Below are 22,858 nucleotides of genomic sequence, written 5' to 3'. Positions count from 1 at the left end.
TCATGATCTCACGGTTTGTGAGTTCAAGTCCCCTGTCAGACTGTGCTGACGGCTCAGAGTCAGGAGCCTGCTTCGGATTCTGTGTCTCCCTCTCTGCTCCTCCCCTGCTCACACTCTCTCTCTCTCTCTCTCTCTCTCTCATAAATAAACATTTAAAAAAAAATCCTGATGCACACACCCTAAGCACACAGAAGTAATCAGGTAAGAGAAAACTTGCTTATGAAGGATAATTTGGGAATTTCAGGTTTTGGAAATGTTTTAATATATATATTATGTTTTAAATATATTAAAATAAACTTAAAACTCCAAAATTATTTAACTTATGCTTTTTTCAACTGTTATATCTTAAATGACTTTCTCTTCAGGGCTATCATTAAGAAGGCTTCAGATCTGGAATACAAAATACAGCGAAGAGCTCTTTTTAAGGAAGACTTCATCAATTATGTTCAAGTAAGTGGATAAGTTCACTACGTTTTAATCCCCTCACAAATTTTAAATCAATTCTAGAATTCTAGAATCAGTGTTTTTTGCAAAATTCTAGAATTGATGATTAAACGGGTAATTTTTGAACAGGAATAGAAGTGGCCTGGGAATAACGTTGTCCCACTAAGGCTTTAGTCGTTGGCAAACTGAAATTTTCTTTTTTCCTTCTATGGAGTTAGTAGACCAGATACTGCCAAAGATACTGTGTATTAGGATTTAAGCAAGAGAATTGACATACTATTTCTTGTGGGGAGAAATAAAGGAGAGTGAGTTTGGTGATGGTAGATGGTTGGAAAGTTGATATTTATGTGTCTGTAAGTCTGCTACCTTAGAGGGATACTGCAAATTCTTCAGTACTATAAGTGAATGGGAGATTTGAGTGAATCTAAAGTTTACATGCTAGACCAATTTTCAGGTGGAGGAGAATAGCTAATATGTTAGATAACAAGATCTGGACCCAGTGGTAAGACGTAATATTATAAGACTGGAGGCTTTCTGAGTTTAGATTGGAAAAACAACAACAGGTGAACAAATGAGACCTGGCTATGAATCTTGTACTTGGAAGAGGTTTGGGAGCTCATGGTGGATTGCTGTGTGTCAACTATACTTTAGGAATAAACTTGGAAGAGGACAAAAGAAAAAAAATAATGGACCATATATATATATTTTAAAAAATTTTTTTTTTTAACGTTTATTTATTTTTGAGACAGAGAGAGACAGAGCATGAATGGGGGAGGGGCAGAGAGAGGGAGACACAGAATCTGAAACAGGCTCCAGGCTCTGAGCTGTCAGCACAGGGCCCGACGTGGGGCTCGAACCCACGGACCGTGAGATCATGACCTAAGCCGAAGTTGGCCGCTCAACCGACTGAGCCACCCAGGCGCCCCGATAATGGACCATATTAACAAAAGTAGAGTGATGAGTAAGTTAGCTGAGCAAAGAACACTGCAAACAGTAGCCATTCAGAAGATGTTAGTTTGAAAAAAGGTGTTTTGCACTTAACAGACAGTGTCTGGAGCATTGTATTAGGCTTGAGACTGCATTTTAAGAAGGACTTTGAAAGGTTAGTTAAAAGGCAGCCAGGATGGAAACCTTGTTCTAGGAGGAATCATTGAAAGAATACAAATAGACACATTTAACCTTAAGGAGACCTGAGAAGTGGCAGATAATTCCACTCTTCAAATATTTGAAGAGGTACTTGTGGATTAGGTTGATTAATTTTAGAGGCCATAACTGAAATAAGTAAATTAAACACACACACACACTCCCGCACGTACATACTTTCACTCACATCCCCGCCCTGTGCACACAACTGTCACAACCATATAAACTTGCTATAAGACATAAGTGGCATTTTAAATCAGTGAGGTTCTGGTTGTCCGCATTGAGGAAATAAAATTAGACCCCTCTCATATAATAAGCAAAATGAAAATCCTTCTGAATGGAAAAGGTAAATTTGGGGAAAACTTTGTATCTCTACAAGAAATATGAAAGAATGACTTTGAGTAGGAGAGGTTTTCTTAAATGAGACTATGAAAGCACAATGACAAGAAGATTGATTTGGCCATGTTTAAAATAAACATTTCTGTGCAAAAAAGGTGCCACAATGTAAAAAGACAAGCCACAAAATGGAGAAAATAATTTTGGTACATAAATATATGTGTATACACACACACACGCACACACATATATAGATACTTTTTTTTTTTTTTATTTATTTTGAGAGAGAGTGAGAGCAAGTAGGGTAGGGGCAGAGAGGGAGGGGGGAGAGAGAATCCAGAGAGGGAGGGGGGAGAGGGAATCTGCACTGATAGTGCAGAGCCCAATGCGAGGCTCTATCTCACAAACCAAGAGATCATGACCTGAGCTGAAATCAAGAGTTGGACGCTTAACCGACTGAGCCACCCAGGTGCCCCGCAGCACATATATTTTGAATCTAGAATATCTAAAGAACTACAGATTCAGAAGAAAATGACAACTATGAAGGATAAAAACAACAAAAATATGAACATGCAATTCACAAAGGGGAAACACCATTCACTGATCAACTTATGAAAAGAATGTTAGCCTTATTAATTTTTTTTTAACGTTTATTTATTTTTTGAGAGACTGAGACAGAGCATGAGCAGGGGAGGGGCAGAGAGAGAAGGAGACACAGAATCGGAAGCAGGCTCCAGGCTCTGAGCTGTCAGCACAGAGCCCGATGTGGGGCTTGAACTCACAAACCACGAGATCATGACCTGAGCCAAAGTCGAACACTTAACTGACTGAGCCACCCAGGCACCTGCTCATGCTCTCATTCTCTCTCTCTCTCTCAAAAATAAATAAGTATTAAAAAAACACACACACAAAAAAAAAGCATTCAAGAAAGCATTATAATAAAGTCCAAAGTTTTGCTTAAGAATGATAAATAGTCAAGATAGTCATTTTTTCTGGGGAGGGAAAAGAGTGGAATTAGACATGATACATAGGGAACTTCACCTTTACTTGAAATGTTTTATTTGTAAAGACTTTGAAGCAAGTTTAATAAAATGTAGGCTTTGATGTAGCTGTGTAATAGCTGCTTGGGTGTTCTGTGTGCTTGAATATTTCATAAAGCACTTGTAAAATGAAGCATAGAATCTTGTGAAGCCTTAAGTTTTGTGTCTCTAACAGTCTTCAAACTGAGGCTTAGAGAGGAATTGAATAGTAGTGGTTTTTAGAGAACCTTAAGAAGTTTTAAGTGGTCCTTCAGAGGGTAGGGTAGGGAGAACCAATTAGGCACAACTGTGTCTTTCATTTGCTTATGTTAAGGTAACATTTTTGCATGGTTAATTTACTCAAAGTTGGAACATGCTGTTGTAGACTAGAAAGTCTGATATTATGAACCTTATGTCTTTTTTTTTTAAGTTTTTCTTTTCTTTTTTTTAAAGTTTGTTTATTTATTTAAATAATGTCTATTCCCAACGTGGGGCTTGAACTCATGACCCTGAGATCAAGAGTTGTGTGCTCTTCCGACTAAACCAGCCAGGAGCCCCAAATCTTAGAAATATTATGATTTTAGAAACATACTTTCTTTGAAAGCATCTAAGATGTTTATATGCTTGCTAACATATGGATTTATGAGTTTTGTAGATGTAAGGTGAATTATCACTGACTTTTAACAGACATTTACTACAAATTATGCTTGATAGCATATTATCTTCTTTTATAGTCTTTTTTTAAAAAAAATTTTTTTAAAGTAAGCTCTATGCCCAGCGTGGGGCTTGAAGTCATGACCCAAAGATCAAGAGTTGCATGCTTTACCGGCTGAGCCAGCAAGCTGCCCCAATCTTGTTTTATATTCTTGATTTTTATTTACTTTATGATTTTAACTAAATGCAGTTCCTGTTATAAATTAAGGTTTATAAATTAAAAGGTTATAATTTAAAAGGTTATAAATTTTTTTTTTTCTCTTATATGTTTTTCTTCCATAGTATGAAATTAATCTTTTGGAGTTGATTCAGAGAAGAAGAACTGTAAGTAGATATTCTGGAAATTGGAAAAAATTTAGATTAGGTAGTGTGGCTCTATAGCTAGAACTTGGGTTTGGGAAGCAGTTGGCACTGATAAATTGTGTGGTGCTGTGTTCATAATGGATGTTTGTAATCATTTGTTTTCTTTATCAGCACCTTTTTAAAAATACTTATTTATCTAGAGAGAGTGCACGCAAGTGGGAAAGGGCAGAGAGAGAGGGAAAGAGAATCTAATGAGGCTCCGCACTGTCAGCACAGAGCCTGATGCGAGGCTTGATTTCAACCAACCGTTAGATGATGACCTGAGCGGAAATCGAGAGTCAGACGCCCAACTGACTGAGCCATCTAGGCACCCCTATCAGTACAGTTTAAGATCAAGTAGGAATGTTGTTATGGATAAATGTGATTAAATTGAGGCTTTTTTTTTTTTTAATGTCACCTTTAAGCGCATCGGGTATTCATTTAAGAAGGATGAGATTGAGAATTCTATTGTACACCGGGTACAAGGTGTCTTCCGGCGTGCTTCAGCAAAATGGAAAGTAAGTGATCAGAGCATCTTTAATTGTAAGAGATGTGAAGATACGTATTATATGTATTATGTTTCAGTATTCAAATGTATTGTTTATTCTTGGGTGTCTCAATATTTAACCTAATAATGGTATTATTTGAAACCACTTATCAAACCGTGAAGAAAATTGATCTCATTACCTTATAGTTCTTCTTTGAGGATGGTACTGAAAAAGGTGGATTTGATACATGGTTAAGGATTAGAAATTTGGGATGTATGGATAAATCTCTAAGTGAAGAACACTGAAGACTTGGAGGTGGAAGATAAATGGTTAGAGTAGGGGCAGCACCTTACTAACTTGATGTTCTTCAAGTTGGGCTCTGGGACTGGGAGTACTTTAGATCCTGGGAATGACAAATTTGGGGTTGCTACCCCTGATTGAGACCATTTAAGAACTGCATTGAGCAAGGGGCGCCTAGATGGCTCTGTCTGTTAAGCATAATTCAGGTTATAATCTTGCGGTTTGTGAGTTCGAGCCCCATGTCAGGCTGTGTGCTGATAGCATGGAGCCTGCTTTGAATTCACATTCTCTCTTTCTCTCTCTCCGCCCTTCCCCTGTTCTTCTCTCTCAAAAATAAATAAAATATTTTTAAAAAGAAAACAAAGGGCGCCTAGGTGGCTCAGTTGGTTAAATGTTTGACTTCAGCTCAGGTCATGATCTTGCGGTTCGTGAGTTTGAGCCTCACATCAGGCTCTCTGCTATCAGCATGGAGCCTGCTTTGGATCCTCTGTCTCCTGGCCCCCTCTGCCGCCGCCCCTCCCCCTTTCCCCCCACCATTAAATATAAATACACATTAAAGAAATGAAAACAAAACTGCATTGAGCAAATTGGATAGACAACAAATTTTGTCTTGGAGCATGGTAGGTGAGAACGGGTGGCCAGATGGAGTTAACACATTTAAGAGATCTAAGACCTCAGTGAGTAACAGCCTAATAGGCTGAGCAATGTGTAACACATTGGCTTTCCTGAAATCTCCCTCTCTTTCTAAAAAAAGTTAATTAGTGCAAAAGTGTATTATGTATTAAGTTCAAATTCGAGCAGCTTACTACATTGCTTTTCTTGCAGGATGATGTTCAACTTTGGCTATCCTATATAGTCTTTTGTAAGAAATGGGTGAGTATTGCGCAGTTGTGTCTTGCTTCCTTGTTCTTTTAGTAAGTCTGCCTTTTAAGCTCCGTGCTTGAGTACTGAACTCCATGTTTGCTCCAAAGTTGTGGGGTTAGTAAATCGGAAAAGACTCCAAGAAGGCTGAACTTCAGTGTAACAACATTTGCATATCTGAAGACTATATAAATGGTTTCTAAGTCAGAAGATGATCTTTGTTGTGTGTATTTATTTAGTAAAGTTAGATTTGTTTAGATACTTAGAATGTTTGCATGTAGTGGTTTAGGTAGAAAAAACTATGAGTGTGTCTGTATTTGTTTCTATGTCCCTACAAGAGCATATCTTGCCCCATTGGATTTTAAGTTGGTAAGGAAACAGTACAGATCACTTAGAGATGACTAATAATGAGTTCAGCGTATAGGAAGTAGAATTGCTTTTTCTCTCTTACAGGCCACCAAAGCTCAACTTAGCAAGGTATTTTCTGCCATGTTGGCCATTCATTCAAACAAGCCAGGTATGGTGAGATCCTTGTCAGTTCTTCTACCTTTTGTGTAGACTCAAGCTATTTTGGCATTTATTTTGCTTCATAAACCTAAAAGAAATTAGTTTGAGAACTTGAGCATAGGTACTAGGCCTCAGCAGTTCTGGTTTCTGAATAGCTGCCTCTTAGTTCATCCCTGTATATTGTGTATCATTTATTGTGTTGAGTATTGTACCTGTGGGCAAGAAGGACTAAATTTCTTTTTTATTTACTTATTTATTTACTTACTATTTATTTATTTATGTTAAAAAGTATTTTATTCATTTATTTTTAAAGTATGTTTTACTTTATTTTATTGTTATTTTTAAAAATATGCTCTGTGTAGGGCGTCTGGTTGGCTCAGTACGTTAAACCTCCGACCTTGACCCAGGTCATGATCTCATGGTTTGTGAGTTTAAGCCCCATATCGATCTCTGCTGTCAAGTGTGTAGCCTTTTGGGGATCCTCTGTCTCCCTCTCTCTGCCCCTCTCCCACTTTCTCTCAAAAATAAACATTAGGGGCGCCTGGGTGGCTTGGTCGGTTAAGTGTCTGACTTCGGCTCAGGTCATGATCTCGCGGTCCGTGAGTTCAAGCCCCGCGTCGGGCTCTGTGCTGACAGCTCAGAGCCTGGAGCCTGTTTCGGTTCTGTGTCTCCCTCTCTCTCTGCCCCTTCCCTGTTCATGCTCTGTCTCTCTCTGTCTCAAAAATAAATAAACGTTAAAAAAAATAATAATAAGTAAACATTAAAAGTTTAAAAAAAAGTTCTGTATGCAACATGAGACTTGAACTCATGACCCAGAGATCAAGAGTCACCTGCTCTACTGACTGAGCCAGCCTGGCACCCCACTAAGTTTCTTTTTAGATGATGATGAAAGAAACTCTTTGGTCCTTTGAGAGGCATTCTATTTGGATGTATTCACATTTAAGGGGCACTTAGAGGGGAAAACTTAAAAACTTAAAGGGGAAAATGTTAACTCAGATTTTGCAAGAGTGCCTGGCACATATTAGGTACTCATGTTTTGTAAGAGAAAGACGTCTCTTGTGAATACTGTGTGAAATAGCACATAATCTTATAGGGGAGGTACTCCAGTGCCTATTCTCAAGTATTAGGCTCAACCAGGTTCACGCTACACAGGCTAAGATAGGCCACATTTGGCACCAGTTAATTCACCAGAGGATACAGCATTAGGTGAGAGTCTTTAGTAGAGTACTCTTAGCAATTTGGAGGCCAGTCTTTGGTCCCCAAGATGACAGTTCAGGTGTGAGGGAATGAGACCATGTGAATGGGTGGAGGAACAGCTCTGATTTAGAAGTCCTGTGGATGGGCACAGCTTCCAGGGATCCTAGAAAGGACTGTGCTCAATTTCAGGAGTCACATGCTCAGGAAAGCCCAAAGCAGTCATGCTCTCTCATTAATAACCCTTCTAGTCCAGACGTGGTTACTAACCATGAGTCATTTTTACCGAAGTCAGTCTTGTCTGGTAACATAGCTGACTTTTATTAAGTTTCTAGGGAAATAGCTGGAATGTTAACTCGACATTGATTTCCTGTGTAGAAAGACAAAGGTTTTTGTTTTTAAAGCCTTTATTCCCAACAGGTGTGATAAAAATTTTATTTTTAATGTTGAGCCATTCAAAAGAAATTATAAGCTACTTAAATAAAGAAAAAGAGTGAAATATTTTTATTTCATTGATTCTAAGATGCACAATTTCTTCCAGTATTTTTATAGTTCTAAAGTTTATATGTGACTTATAGTGATGTTGATCTTAGATTGAATGAGGCACATACGTACCCACAGATGTTATCATTTACCTCTTCGCTTCAGAATATTCTAATTTTTATTTATTTATTTTTATTTTATTTAAAGTTTATTTTGAGAGAGAGAGTACACATAAGCATGCGGGAGGGGCAGAGAGACAGGGAGAGAGAGAATCCCAAGCAGGCTCTGTGCTATCAGCTCAGAGCCTGACACGGGGCTTCAACCCATGGACTGTGAGATCATGACCTGAGCTGAAATCAATACTCGGATACTTAACACACTGAGCCACCCAGGTGCCCCAGAATACTCTAATTTTAGTTAAAGCAGCAATACTTTACAAATAACCATTGAAATTCCCTCTCTCCATCCCTTTCCTCTTTTGGGAAGATTAAAAAAAATTCTTTGAGTGTTAAAATCGGAGCATTGATCTTTTTTTTTTTAGTCTGACTTGATTGATTTATTGAAATGAAGTCTGATGTTTTTTATTTATATAGCTTTGTGGATTATGGCAGCCAAATGGGAAATGGAAGATCGCTTATCTTCAGAAAGTGCAAGACAACTATTTCTTCGAGCTCTGCGCTTTCATCCAGAGTGCCCAAAACTTTATCAAGAAGTGAGTTGTGTACCTGTAAGGTGAAAGAGTGATGTCTCAGTTTTGGTCCTCTGTAGACTTACATTCTTGATTAAGTTAAAAAGACTTGGATTTGTGGAGGCTAGGGATAAGTAGAGGAGCTGCTGGAAGAGGAGAGTGGCGAAGCTGTTTCTTGGCCAGTATTAGGTGTTGACCGTGTGCATCTTCCAGGTTGTTAGAGATTAGAACTCTTACTGTCCATTATGGTTGGGAGGGGTGGGGAACTGGACCCTACCTATTTTCGTTGTGGGGCCAGGGTTCAGCCATCTTTATACCTTTGTTGTTTTTTCCCTTGCATGTACCTTCCCTACTTCTTATCTTCTTTCTCTCCTTCCTTTCTCTCTCTTTTTCTATCTTCTTCTTTTGGCTTCTCTTCATTTTTCCCCACTTATTCTTATTGTCTCTTTTTTCTTGAGATATATCCCTCCTTCCCCTCTTGCTGGACTTAACGCCTTAGAGGGAGGCACTAGAACAGTGATGGCCAGACTTTCAATTAAGAAAAAAGCAAGTGCTAAAAATGGTGTATTTTTAGAAGCTGCCCTTTTTTGAGGTATTTGTTAGGATAAGGGAGAAACTACTGTCTTGTCTTCAATTGAAAATGAAGCCTTATTTGATGGAAAAAGATGTGGGTCTTTTTTTTTTTTAATTTTTTTTTTTTAATGTTTATTTTTGAGAGAGATACAGAGCACTAGCAGGAGAGGGGTAGAGAGAAAGGGAGACACAGAATCTGAAGCAGGCTCCAGGCTCTGAGCTGTCAGCACAGAACCCAACGCAGGGCTCGAACTCACGAACCACTAGATCATGACCTGAGCCAAAGTCAGATGCTTAACTGACTGAGCCACCCAGGCACCCCGATTTGGGTCTTTATGCTTGTAGGTTCTGTAGCTGTCCTAACTAGTGATTTTTGGTCTTGTAGTTCTTTAATGATGTTTTATATTGCAGCTCAGCATTTCTTCCCTTGTTTTCATATTCTTTTCGATATCCCTTTGCTACCTGTAGTATTTTGATTGAGAAACAATAAGTATCACTCCTCCCTGCCGTTATAAGGTTATTTTATGGAAGTATTGTTTATGTTTTTTTGAAGTTTTCCTAAATACTCAAACTGGTATTTCCAAAAATAGAAATAGGTTTATTCCTTATTCTTTTTCAAAGTAAATTAGAGGGTGCCTGGGTGGCTCAGTCGGTTTAAGAGTCCACCTTTGGCTTAGGTCATGATCTCACCGCTCGGGAGTTTGAGCCCTGTGTTGGGCTCTGTGCTGACAGCTCAGAGCCTGGAGCCTGCTTTGGATTCTGTGTCCCCCTGTCTCGCTCACGCTGTCTCTCTTTCCTTCAAAATATAAATAAACTTTAAGAAATTTATAAAACTTTTTTTTCACATTTATTTATTTTGAGAGAGAATGCAAGTGGGGGAGGGGCAGAGAGCGAGGGGGAGAGAGAATCCCAAGCAGACTCTGCATTGTCAGCATAGAGCCCAACACAGGGCTCGATCCCACAACTGTGAGATCATGACCTGAGCTGAAATCAAGAGCTAGTCCCTCAACCGACTGAGCCACCCAGGCACCTCCTGATGGTTAATTTTATGAAATTATAATACATATATTAAAATCAGGAAATTGACATTGGTCTAATGTGTGCATATGGTTGGTTCTCTGTCATTTTTTTTTTTTTTTTTTACATGTGTAGATTTGTGTAACCACCACCACAATCAAAATGCAGAGCTGTTCTACCATCACAAGGAACTCCCTTCTTGTCAGTGTCATCTAGTTTCATAACAAAAAATATCACGCTATCCCCAGACTTTCACAGATCTGATATTTATGGGTAAAAAATGGCATCTTATATATTTCTAATTAAAAAAATATATATTTCCAAAGATTTTCAGTTTATAATTTCCCTTGTATAGTACTTTAGGATGGAGCTGATGCATACTGAGAAACTGAGGAAGGAAAAGGAAGAATTTGAAAAGGCCAAAATGGATGTGGTAAGATCCGAACATGTCATCACACATTAACAATTAATAGTGCTTTGAGCCTTCTTAGGAATAAGAGACAATTTTTTAAATGTATTTTTTATTTAATGCCAGTTTTGAAACTTTGAGATGAATCTAGAGTTGATTTAATTAAACGGGCTTAGTAATAAAAATGGAATTCTGTGCTTTAAAAATACACATTTGGACTGTTTGAAGTAGTCCTCAAAATAATTTATTACTGATCGAAGGGTAAATGGTTTCCCTAATACTTTATGGTTTCATTAAATGACATACTAATGGGTTGAAGGAGCTCGAGGAAGGTTGTGAAATGTGTGGTTCCTAGCTTTTTATATAATTTTTTTGGTGACGGTAATTTTAAAGAAAAGTTTTAGAATGTTTGAGCTGAAAAAGGAACTTTGCTATCATCTGTTATTGTGGTTTCCAGCTGTGAACTTTTTTATTCAAATAAAAGTTTACCCAGAAGGGTAAACAAGCCATGTAAAACCTGACCTGCTCTGGTCTAAGTAGAGTCAGGCCTTAAGCCATGTGATCTTGCTATTGCTCTAGGAGCCTGAGAGAACACATTGGGAAGATCAGTGGTCTTGTTCAGGCTGCACATTTTACAAGTGAGGGAAGTGGCCCAGAGAGAGACGTGGTTTGCCAGAGGTCATATGGCACAGATAGTTTAGGGCTGTTAATTTTTATCCTAGTGCTTTTTCTAGTTACTGGCACTATCTGTTATGTTTACTATAATACTCTTTAGGGGAATCTTGATTATCCTGAAGAAATCCTTAAGGGCGAGTTGGCACGGATTATCTACAAAAATTCTGTGAACATAATTAAAGGTACGTATGTTTTGAATATTTATGATGGAAAGTGCAACATTCTATTTATTATGTTTATTTTGAGAGAGAGAGAATGCAAATATGTGTGGGCAGGGTGTGGCAGAGAGAGAGAGAGAGAGAGAGAGAGAGAGAATCCCAACCAGGCTCTGCATTATCCGTGCAGATAGTGCAGAGCCTGACATGGGGCTTGAACTCATGAACTGCAAGATTATGATCTGAGCTGAAGTTTGATGCTTAACTGACTGAGCTACCCAGTCACCCCACAATGTTCTATTTAAAATGAGGAAGACTGGGGCGCCTGGGTGGCTCAGCCGGTTAAGCGACTGACTTCAGCTCAGGTCATGATCTTGTAGTTTGTGAGTTTGAGCTCTGCATTTGTGAGTTTGAGCTCTTCATCGGGCTCGGTGCTGACAGCTCGGAGCCTGGAGCCCGCCTCAGATTCTGCGTCTCCCACTCTCTCTGCCCTTCCTCACTCATACTCTGTCTCTCTCTCTCTCTAAAACATAAGCATTAAAAAAATTAAAAGGGAGGAAGACCTTTAGCTAATGTTGAAAATTTATGTTAGAAATTCTGTTAGAGTGTATATAAGATTCTATGGGAATAGTGTCCTGTTTCTTTCAGAAAACATTGATAGCCCCTTAGGGTATACTTGAACATTTCAGTAAGTTTATCGAGTATTTAATTCACATGGAGAGTTGGAAAGAAATAGGTGATTTAGAACATTTCTTTATGCTTTTAAGATGTTTAGAAGAAAAGAAGTACTTATGAATACTCTAAAATATCACTAATGACTTTGCTTGTGTAGTGGGGCTATGGGTGATTTTTTTTTTCTGTTTTGTCCTATTTCTCAAATAATACAAAAGAATTAGCTCTAGTACATCAAGAAAGTGGTACTTTCTTATAGAAGAAAGTGGTTCTTTACAGTAAAATGACACTTGACAGTCTTACTCCCCTTCCCAATTTTTAAAATTTTAGGTGCAGAATTTCACGTGTCACTGCTTACAATTGCACAGCTATTTGACTTTGCCAAAGATCTGCAAAGAGAAATTTATGATGAGTAAGTAAGTTCGTGGAAAGGTGAATATGTCTATTTCCGATCTTGTGGTAAAAGTTTGAGGTTGGGTGTTTAGAAAGAGGGAAAGAAGACACTGTGCTAAGTCCTTGGAAGAAAGCAAGGTTTTAGGGCTTTTGTATCATAGTAAGTCATAGAAAAGTAAATATCTCTGGAGAACTTGTTTGACTCACTTCTGGGCTTCTCTTGGGAGTTAGTTTGTCTTTACTCAGTGACAAACATATCGTACAGCTGATATTAAGACGTATATTTCTGCTGTTCTGGCATGTCTTTTGTCCATAGAATGAGAGTGGTCCTCATAAAGGTTTGCAGTGATTGCTGTAGGTTATTTTATTCTTCAATGTTGGAGCATATTGTTTGAGAATTTTTTGTAGCCTGCCTTGTGGGTACATCACTCTTAGGTAGCACCCCTTACTTTCACAGGAGATAAAACAGAACTTGGCTTGTTTGCCCTTTGGATGCCTTCAGAGCTTTGGTAGAGGTTTAGGTTGTGCTTTTTTTTTTTTTTTCCTTGCCTCTGTTACAGAAAATCAAGAGCCTGGATATAAGGTTCTCCAGGGCTCGAGGACTGTCTCATCACACATACCTGTCGATTTAACTTTGAGAGCTAACTTGTGAATGAAATCTGAAACATTCTGAAACCTAATAAATGTGCCACAACTCTGATTGATTGACAAAATTTATACAGTGAGCGTGAAGATCTCTGGAGGGCTTGCTGGGGAATTGTCTCCTGGTAATGGAATTGTTAAAGGGGTGTCCCGAGTGCACTCTTAAATTTTTTTTTTTTTTTAACGTTTACTTTTGAGAGACACAGTGTGTAAGCAGGGAAGGTACAGAGAAAGGGAGACAGAATCCAAAGCAGGCTCCAGGCTCCAAGCTGTCAGCACAGAGCCCGACATGGGGCTCGAACTCATGAACCGTGAGATCATGACCTGAGCCCAAGTCGGTTGCCCAACTGACTAAGGCACCCAGGTGCCCCTGGGTGCATTTTTAGAGCATTGGGAACTGTCTCTGTTTGATACTGAGTTAAGTTTCGTGTCATAGGGCTGATGCCAGTGAACTGCTTTTCAGCCTTCAGGCTCTACACACAGATGACCCTCTCACTTGGGATTATGTGGCACGGCGAGAATTAGAGATAGAGTCACAGCCAGAAGGAGAGCAGCCTGCGACGAAACAAGCCAGAGCAGTGGAGGTGGGCCGGAAGGAGGAGAGGTGCTGTGCTGTGTATGAAGAGGCGGTGAAGACTCTCCCTACAGGTGAACTTCACCAAACCTTGGGGTGGTGTCGAAGTTAGTATTCACGAATGGGAAGCCGAAGCTTCCGTTCCCATTACCAACGTCAGTTTCAGGATTCTCTCTGTGCTAGTTTACAGTGTGCCTGCCTTTCCAACTTGTTCTGTGGTGGTCACAGATGGAGCTTTGATGACCTTCTTCAATAGTAATGGTATCCGTTTGGGGGAAATGGTACATAGGAAATGATAATTCAGAAGATTGTCATTCTCTAATTCTCTTTTCATACAGACTTGCTTCCAAATTTTATATATTGGAGTGTTAATGTTTAATTTTTGAGAGAGACAGCGTGAGCAGGGAAGGAAGGGGCAGAGAGAGGGAGACACAGAATCTGAAGCAGGCCCCAGGCTCTGAGCTGTCGGCGCAGAGCCCGACGCGGGGCTTGAACTGAAACCAGCCATGAGATCATGACCTGAGCCGAAGTTGAATGCCTAACCGACTGAGCCACACAGGCTGCCCTTTACTTTTTATAGCTAAGTCATTACTCAGTATTTGAGATGTTTGATTAGCTGTAATCAGAATAACTAGTTTTTTCCACCGGACTAGCTTAAAACCTTTTTCAGAGGAATTTCCCTTCAAAGGAAAGATGTATGATGACTGTTAAATGGAGAGAACTAGTGATGTGATCCGCATAATCTGACTTTTCCAGAGGCCATGTGGAAGTGTTACATCACCTTCTGCTTGGAAAGATTCACCAAGAAGACAAGCAGTCAGTTCCTCAGAGAGAAGGTGAGGACCTACGTTACATGGTTATAGTGGCTGACTAGAAAGTGACTGTTTTCTGTAAAAAGAGCAGACACGTGGCTCCTTTGGGGCCTGGGACAGCTTCCAAGAACTTAACCTAAGCTCTTTCCCCTTGTGGTTGACCTGTCATTCTGAAGGTCTGAGCCTGCTGTATCCTTTTTCCGGCCACCTGATTAAGAAGCACCCTGTTACTGGGCTGTGTTTGGTGTGCTGTTTAGCGGGTCTAATCATAAGGGAAACTACCTCAAGTTCCTTTTCTTGGTTGCACTTGTTCCTGTCAGAGGCCACAGACCCCTGTGGGGATGTTTGTAACGAACTGAGAGATTTTTGTGATTTCAGAGGCTGGAAAGAACCATGATGGCGTTCAGGAAGGCACATGAACTCAGACTTCTACCGGAATTTCAGTACAAGCAGTGGGTAAGGGCACATTCACTGCCAGTAACATGTACTTGATTCCAGTTGGCTCATGTTGGTGTCATGTGTTTTAATATATTGTTATGTGTTATGTGACTAAACCCATTTGGATGTTTGGTATGGAAGATGAGTGACATTACATTTGACGCTCGGTATTTGGTATATGCCGGAAATGAAATCTGTACAGTAAAGAATGTTACGTGGTGGAAAATAGCCAGAACAGGGAGTCGCAACTTGGGTTTATTTTGTTTACCCATACATCTTGTCCTGAACATCCCTTTCCTGAATATCTGCCTAGCCCAGATTAAGCATTGGTACGATAAAAATAAAGAGAGGTTAGATGTGTTCCTGTGTTTCAGAAGCTGACATTCTAGTAAGAAACCTGTTAACCCATGCCTACTTTCTGGGGTGGGTGAGGATTGGTATGGAGACCAGGATAATGCGCTGAGGTATTTCTACATTGGGTTTTGTCACTTACTAGCTAGACAACTTGGGCAAACCACTTAACTTTTCTGAGTTTGTTTACTTGATTTTAAAACAGTGTTAGTGAGGAGCGTCTGGGTGATTCAGTCAGTTGGTGTCCGATTCTTTATTTCGGCTCAGGTCATGATCCCAGGGTTGTGAGATCAAGCCTGGCCTTGGGTTCCGTGCTGAGCATGCAGCCTGCTTAAGATTGCCTCTCTCTCCCTCTCCCTCTTTCTTGCGTGCATTGTGTGTATGTGTGTTCTCTCTCTCTCTAAAATTAAAAAAAAAAAATAGTGATCCTTGTTTTTGGCAGCTCACAAAGTTGTTAACTTATAAAAAAATGTTCGTACGTTAACATTTAAAAAATACTTTTTAAGAGTTTTTGTTTTTGAAAAAGATACAAAGGGCAAACGGGGGAGGGGCAGAGAGAGGAGGAGACAGAATTCCAAGCAGGCTCTGCACTGTCAGCACAGAACCCGATGCGCGGGGCTCGAACTCACCAACCCTTGAGATCATGACCTGAGCCAAAATCAGGAGTCGGATGCTTAACTGACTAGGCTACCCAGGCAACCCTTAAAAAATACTTTTTAGGGGCGCCTGGGTGGCTCAGTCGGTTAAGCGGCCGACTTCGGCTCAGGTCATGATCTCGCGGTCCGTGAGTTCGAGCCCCGCGTCCAGCTCTGTGCGGACAGCTCGGAGCCTGGAGCCTGTTTCAGATTCTGTGTCTCCCTCTCTCTGACCCTCCTCCGTTCATGCTCTGTCTCTCTCTGTCTTAAAAATAAATAAATGTTTAAAAAAAAATTTATTAAAAAAAATACTTTTTAAATGTTTATTTATTTTGAGAGAGAGTGAGAGAGAATGGGGGCAGACATGGAGGAGGGGTAGAGAGAGGGATAGAGAGAACCTCAAGCAGGTTCCACACTGTTAGCACAGAGCCTGACGGTGGGCTTGATCTCATGAATTGTGAGATCATGACCTGAGTCGAAATCAAGAGCCTGATGCTCAACCAACTGAGCCACCTAGGTGCCCCCAAAATACTTTTTATTTACTTTTTATTATTTATTTATTTATTTTTTAATTTACATCCAAGTTAGCATATGGTGCAATAATGATTTCAGGAGTAGAATCCAGTGATTGATTCATCCCCTATGTATGACACCCAGCGCTCATGCCAACAAGTGTCTTCCTCAGTGCCCCCTTTCCCATGTAGCCATCCTCCCACCCACAGCCCCTCCAGTAACCCTCAGTTTGTTCTTTGTATTTAAGCGTCTCTTAAGTTTTGTCCCCTTCCTGTTTTTATATTATTTTTCTTCTCTTCCCCCGTGTTCATCTGTTTTATATCTTAAATTCCACATATGGGTGAAGTCATATGATATGATATTTGTCTTTCTCTAATTTTGCTTTGCATAATACCCTCTAGTTCCATCCATGTTGTTGCAAATGGCAAGATTTCATTCTTTCTGATCACTGAGTAATACTCCATTGTGTGTGTGTGTGTGTGTGTGTGTGTGTGTCTGTGTGTATGTATATACATATATGCAAACATACATACATACGTACATACATACCTATGTACACACATACATTTCTTTATTTATCCATCGGTAGACATTTGGGCTCTTTCCATACTTTGGTTATTGTCGACAGTGCTGCTATAAACATTGGGGTGCGTGTGTCCCTTCGAAACAGCACATCTGTGTCCTTTGGATAAATACCTAGTAGTGCAGTTGATGGGTCGTAGGGTAGTTCTATTTTTAATTTTTTGAAGAACCTCCTTACTGTTTTCCAGAGAGGCTGCACCAGTTTTCATTCCCACCAACAATGCAAAAGAGATCCTCTTTCTCCGCATCCTCGCCAACATCTGTTGTTGCCTAAGTTGTTAATGTGAGCCATTCTGACAGCTGTGAGGTGGTAGCTCATTATGGTTTTGATTTGTATTTTCCTGATGATGAGTAATGTTGAGCATTTTTTCGTGTGTCTTGGCCATCTGGATGTCTTTTGAAAAGTGTCTATTCATGTCTTTTGCCCATTTCTTCACTGGATTGTTTTTTGGGTGTTGAGTTTGATAAGTTCTTTATAGATTTTGGATACTGACTCTATCTGATATGTCATTTGCAAATATCTTCTCTCATTCCATTGGTTGCCTTTTAGTTTTGCTGATTGTTTCCTTCGCTGTGCAGAGAAGCTTTTTATCTTGATGAGGTCCCAGTAGTTCATTTTAGAAAATACTTTTTCTGTATAGCTAGGTAATGCATAAACTATATGCTAGCCTGCTGTGTTATACCATGAGTGAGGTACTGTTTTCCCATTATGACATCTGGGAAAAATCCCAGGCTTGGATGAGTTCAGCTGCTGCTGTTTGAGCTATTGAATGCTGGCAAGATAGTCACACCCTGTAAATTTAGAGGGGCCTTGGCAACCCTGCTCTCTTTCCATTATTGCTATCTTGTCATTCACCACTCTGGCTATTTCAGACATCCTCTCCTTCCCAGATCTCTGATGCTGCCCTTCCTGAGCTTACGACTTCATCACTCTAGTGACTTTGCCTTTAATGAGAGTTCCTCAGTACACTGCCTCTAAACTTAAAATGCTTAGCTGATTTCTGCATCCATTGTTTTCCCAGATTATTCTCTGCAAAATGATCTTCTAAAATCGATGATCAAATTATTCTGTGGCTTCCCATGGTCTTTGGATAAAGCTTGTCAGTCTCCCTAATATGGCCTTGGCCTCACCTGCCAGTTCTCCAGTATACATTCCACTCCTCCAGCCATGTTGAACTTGGATTTCCTTTTGTATCCAAGCTCTCTCTTCAGTTCAGCCTCGTGTGCATGCCAGTTGGGAGAGCCTTCTCTCACAAATCCCTCTTCTTAATCCTTAGCATAAATGGTGTTTCCTGTCTTATCGCTGCCATAGATGGGTGCTTCTGCTTTTTACTCTTACAGCATATGATTCTTTTTCTGTCATGGCAGGTATCAAACTGTGCCTGTTAGAGGCTCTGGGGGTGGTAGAGAACATACCTGATTTCCTGATAATTGAATCTAGCATATATAGTGTACAATAAAAATGCTTGCCAAATGAGCAGATTACATGCTGCCTTTTATTTGCTCTTCCACAGTTTTAAAAATTGAATTGGTTTTAAGTTTCTTCCCCCCTGTTAAAATAGTTAAAATAAGCATTTGAACACATATGATTTCCTTCTGTTTACTTGCTTGTTCAGTAATTTTTTTTTAAGTTTATTTATTTATTTTGAGAGAGACAAAGACAGCATGAGTGAGGGAGGGGCTGAGAGAGAGGGAGAGAGAATCCCAAGCAGGCTCCTCGCTGTCAGCACGGAGCCCAATGTGGGCTCGAACCCACTTAACCGCGAGATCACAACCTGAGCCGAAACAGAGTTGGACACTCACACCCCTGAGCCACCCAGGTGCCCCATATTTGTTAAAGTAACATTTCCAAGTTTAAGACAGGAGTACTTCCATGACTGTTGTTACATAGTGTCAAATATATTTCAGAAAAATTGTATTAGTTTATTGTGTGTCCAACTCCATTTGAATGAATAAGCTGAGCCACTCAGGCACCCCTCACAAATACTGGTTTTGTCTACTGATTTTTATATTCTATTTTCGTGGGTGTGGGGTTTATTATAGTGAACTATATTATTAAAAGTTTTACTTTTTTTTTAAATGTTTAAAAAAAAATTTATTTATACATAATCTCTACACCCACTGTGGAGCTTGAACTGACAATCCCAAGACTGAGTTGTAAGCTCCACTGACTAAGCCAACCAGGTGCCCCTAAAAACTTAACTTTCAATCTAAGTTATTTAGGCCCTCTACTTTCAACATCGTCTCTGTTTTTTGGTAGCCATTAGGAATAAGAGCAGGCAATGAAAGGAATTTCAGATTGTTCACTTTATGCCCCTTTGGCAGTAATGGTAAAAGGCTTAGTGGAAATGCTGTGGAAATTATCACCTTCAGTGAGATGTAGCTTTGGGGCCCCTGGGTGGCTCAGTCGGTTATGAGCCATGATCTCATGGTTTGTGAGTTCAAACCCCAAGTTGGGCTCTACACTTACAGCACGGAGCCTGCTTGGGATTCTCTGTCTCTCTCTCTGTCTCTCTCTCTGTCTCTCTCTCTCTGTCTCTCTCTCTTTCTCTCTCTCTCTCTCTCTCTCTCTCTCTCTCTCTCTCTTTCCCCTCTGCCCCTCCGTAGCGCATGCTGTATTTCTCTCTTTCTCTCAAAATAAATAAGCTTAAATTATGTTTTAAAAAAAAATGAGGGGCACCTGGGTGGCTCAGTCGGTTAAGCATCCGACTTCGGCTCAGGTCATGATCTCACAGTATGTGAGTTCGAGCCCCGCGTCGGGCTCTGTGCTGACAGCTCAGAGCCTGGAGCCTGTTTCAGATTCTGTGTCTCCCTCTCTCTCTGACCCTCCCCCGTTCATGCTCTGTCTCTCTCTGTCTCAAAAATAAATAAACGTTAAAAAAAAAAAAATGAGATGTAGCTTTCTGCAGTTAATTTTCCAGTAATCCTTTGTCTTCTCTAGATTGAGTTGTTGCTGCATCACAACTTCTTGAAGGAAGCTCTGGAGGTGGCAGTAGCCGGGACTGAATCGTTCAGAGACTCTGTAACGATGTGGCAGATGAAGCTGCAGGTGCTGATTGACTCCGAGAGCCCCGATGTAGCTGTGCTTTTTGAAGAAGCTTTTGCACACCTGAAAGCCCAGGTCTGTGAACTGGGTCCCTTGTACTTCCTCCTGTCTGGGAAACCTTTTGAGACTCGAGAGGCAGAGATCCTTTGCAGTGTTGCGTACCTGACGACGGCTGGCTCCAGAGTGCATTTGTGCCCGGGGTCAGGGGTCAGGCGTGGAAGGATTTACTTTGATTTACTAGCCTATTTCTAATTCACTGTTTGAAAAATGGCTAAATCATATGAACGTTTTCTGTTTTGACATCTTACAAGTGAGAAATATTAATAGAGAATTATTTTCACTTGCTTCCAAAGATGAACTTAAGCCTGATTTTTATTTTTTTATTTATTTTTAAGCCTAATTAAAAAAAAAAATTTTTTTTAATCTTTATTTTTGAGAGAGACAGAGACAGAGACAGAAACAGCGTGAGCGAGGGGAGGAACACAGAGAGAGACACAGAATCCGAAGCAGGCTCCAGTCTCCGAGCTGTCAGCACAGAGCCTGACGCGGGGCTTGAACTCATCTCAAGATCATGAGCAGAGCCAAAGTTGGATGCTTAACCACCTGAGCCATCCAGACGCCCTTAAGCCTGATCTTTAAACACACACTTTTTTTTAACGTTTATTCATTTTTGAGAAAGAATGTGCGCACGGGAGGGGCAGAGAGAAGTGGGGAGACAGTATCCGAAGCAGGCCCTGCACTGAAAGCAGAGAGCCCAATGCAGGGCTCAAACTCATGAAACCTGAGCCGAAGTTGGATGCTTAACTGACTGAGCCGCCCAGGTGCCCCTAAACACACATATATTCCTAAACCTTAAAGCTTTGCAGTGAATCTTTTTTTGTTTGTTTTTAAAGATTTTATTTTTAAGTCATCTCTACACCCAACATGGGGCTCCAACTTAAAACCCTGATATCAAGAGTTGCACGCTCCACTGACTGAGCCAGCCAGGTCCTTTTATATTAACAGGCCCTTTTGCACTTGTGTGGCTTAGTTGGTTAAGCAGCCAACTTCAGCTCAGGTCATGATCTCACGGTTTGTGAGTTCGAGCCCCATGTTGGGCTCTCTGCTGACAACTCAGAGTCTGGAGACTGCTTCATATTTTGTGCCTCTGTCTCTGCCCCCTCCCTCATTTATGCTCTCTCTGTCTCAAAAATAAATAAATGTTAAAAAAATTTGAAAAACAAATATATTAGCAGGCCCTTTTATGTTAGTAGGAGAAAAGTGTTCTGGAAGTAAAAGTGGGAAAGTAAAAGTGGGAAAAATTCTTAATTATTTTACTGCTCATTGGTGTGTGTTTCTGAGACATGAATGAAGATGAGATCGTTGAGCCTGGATTGGGTAGTACTTGTGTGGTGGGTCCCCAGACAGCAGAGATGTGACCTGGGTAGCTGTGGGTCTGACCAGCTATGGACTCTTCATTGCTTAGTTCAGAGATGCCTGAGGATAGCTGTAGGCAGTGCTGTCCGACAGAAGGGAGCCAGCTCTGATAGGAGAGCGCTGCTTTGGGGGTCTTGGTCACAAGTCTGTGTGTGCTCTGGCCTGCCATTCCTACTGGGCACTGAGTATTTATTTGGTCACAGCGAGGACAGACTGGGAGTACATCCATATTTTACATATTGGTTATCTTAGCAGGACCCTGTCTCTGTAGTGACTAGTTTTCAGAGCACAATGCTAGGCCATCATTTTCTAACTTTTTGTTTTTCTTTTTGTGACCAGATTTGTCTACCATTGTGGATTTCTTGGGCAGAGTGGAGCGAAGGTGCCAAAAGCCAAGAAGACACTGAAGCCATTTTTAAGGTCTAGGCCCCATGTTGTGAGTCTTGTGGTGGGCAGAGAAAATATGCTTTGATATTTATAAATTTCCTCATGCAGTTTCTTTTTTTTTTTTTTTTTTTTTTTTTTTTTGTAGAAAGCTCTCTCAGCTGTCAAAGGTGCCGACTCCGTCACTCTGAAGGATAAGTACCTGGACTGGGCTTACCGAAGCGGTGGCTACAAAAAGGCCAGAGCTGTGTTTAAAAGGTCCTCTTAGGGGCGCTTGGCTGGCTTAGTCAGTAGAACGTGTGACTCTTGATCTCGGGGTTGTGAGTTTGAGCCCCATGTTAAAAAAATAACACTCATATTCTTTCATTGCTGTTATTCGTCTCTCCACCCCATACTCAGCCCCTCACACCCAGATTGTGTGTGTATGGCAAATAGTATCTGAGGAAGTAATCCAAGAGACTTTCAAAAAGTCTTTCTTTTTTTTTTTTTTTTTTAAATGGTTATTTAGTTTTGAGAGAGACAGGGACAGAGCATGAGCAGGGGAGAGGCAGAGAGAGAAGGAGACACAGAATCCGAAGCAGGCTCCAGGCTCTGAGGAGTCAGCACAGAGCCCGACATGGGGCTTGAACTCGCGAACCGTGAGATCATGACCTGAGCCAAAGTCAGACGCTTAACCAACTGAGCTACCCAGGTGCCCCAAGTCTTTCTTTTTTTGAACAATAAAAGCAGTTCATGCCTATTGTGGAAAATTTAAAAAAAAAGGGTGATAACTAATAACTCATTGTAATCCCATCATCAAGAGAAAAAACACATGGTTAGTATATTCTTTAAAGATTTTGTTTTCACTTATTTGAGATTATACTATAATTACATTTTGTTGGTGAACATTGCACTGGCCTTTTCAGTAACAATTCTTCATGAACATCTTTTATTGAACATAGTTATGTATATACTGCTCTGTCGATGCACCATAATTTATTTGGCTTTAGTGAACATTTCTGTACAAATATTATTTGCCCATGTTGCAAGTTATTTCCTTAGAATATATTGTT

At 40.3% G+C, this 22,858-nt stretch overlaps 1 protein-coding gene across 1 annotated transcript in view; it reads left to right on the top strand.

Annotated features, from left to right (window-relative positions):
- UTP6 (UTP6 small subunit processome component) overlaps positions 1 to 22,858 on the top strand; it is a 28,722-nt gene that overhangs the window by 1,384 nt on the left and 4,480 nt on the right. The window contains exons 2-16 of the mRNA XM_042916328.1: positions 366 to 450; positions 3,939 to 3,980; positions 4,424 to 4,516; positions 5,612 to 5,659; positions 6,101 to 6,164; positions 8,425 to 8,543; positions 10,465 to 10,542; positions 11,294 to 11,375; positions 12,351 to 12,432; positions 13,519 to 13,703; positions 14,386 to 14,465; positions 14,820 to 14,897; positions 19,902 to 20,081; positions 21,762 to 21,842; positions 21,955 to 22,064. Of these exons, the coding sequence (XP_042772262.1) occupies positions 366 to 450; positions 3,939 to 3,980; positions 4,424 to 4,516; positions 5,612 to 5,659; positions 6,101 to 6,164; positions 8,425 to 8,543; positions 10,465 to 10,542; positions 11,294 to 11,375; positions 12,351 to 12,432; positions 13,519 to 13,703; positions 14,386 to 14,465; positions 14,820 to 14,897; positions 19,902 to 20,081; positions 21,762 to 21,842; positions 21,955 to 22,064 (1,407 nt within the window). The remainder of the gene's footprint in view (positions 1 to 365; positions 451 to 3,938; positions 3,981 to 4,423; positions 4,517 to 5,611; positions 5,660 to 6,100; positions 6,165 to 8,424; positions 8,544 to 10,464; positions 10,543 to 11,293; positions 11,376 to 12,350; positions 12,433 to 13,518; positions 13,704 to 14,385; positions 14,466 to 14,819; positions 14,898 to 19,901; positions 20,082 to 21,761; positions 21,843 to 21,954; positions 22,065 to 22,858) is intronic.

Source organism: Panthera leo, chromosome E1, assembly GCF_018350215.1.
Source record: "Panthera leo isolate Ple1 chromosome E1, P.leo_Ple1_pat1.1, whole genome shotgun sequence".
NCBI classification, from domain to species: Eukaryota; Metazoa; Chordata; class Mammalia; order Carnivora; family Felidae; genus Panthera; species Panthera leo.
This window is presented reverse-complemented; position numbering and strand designations above follow the sequence as displayed.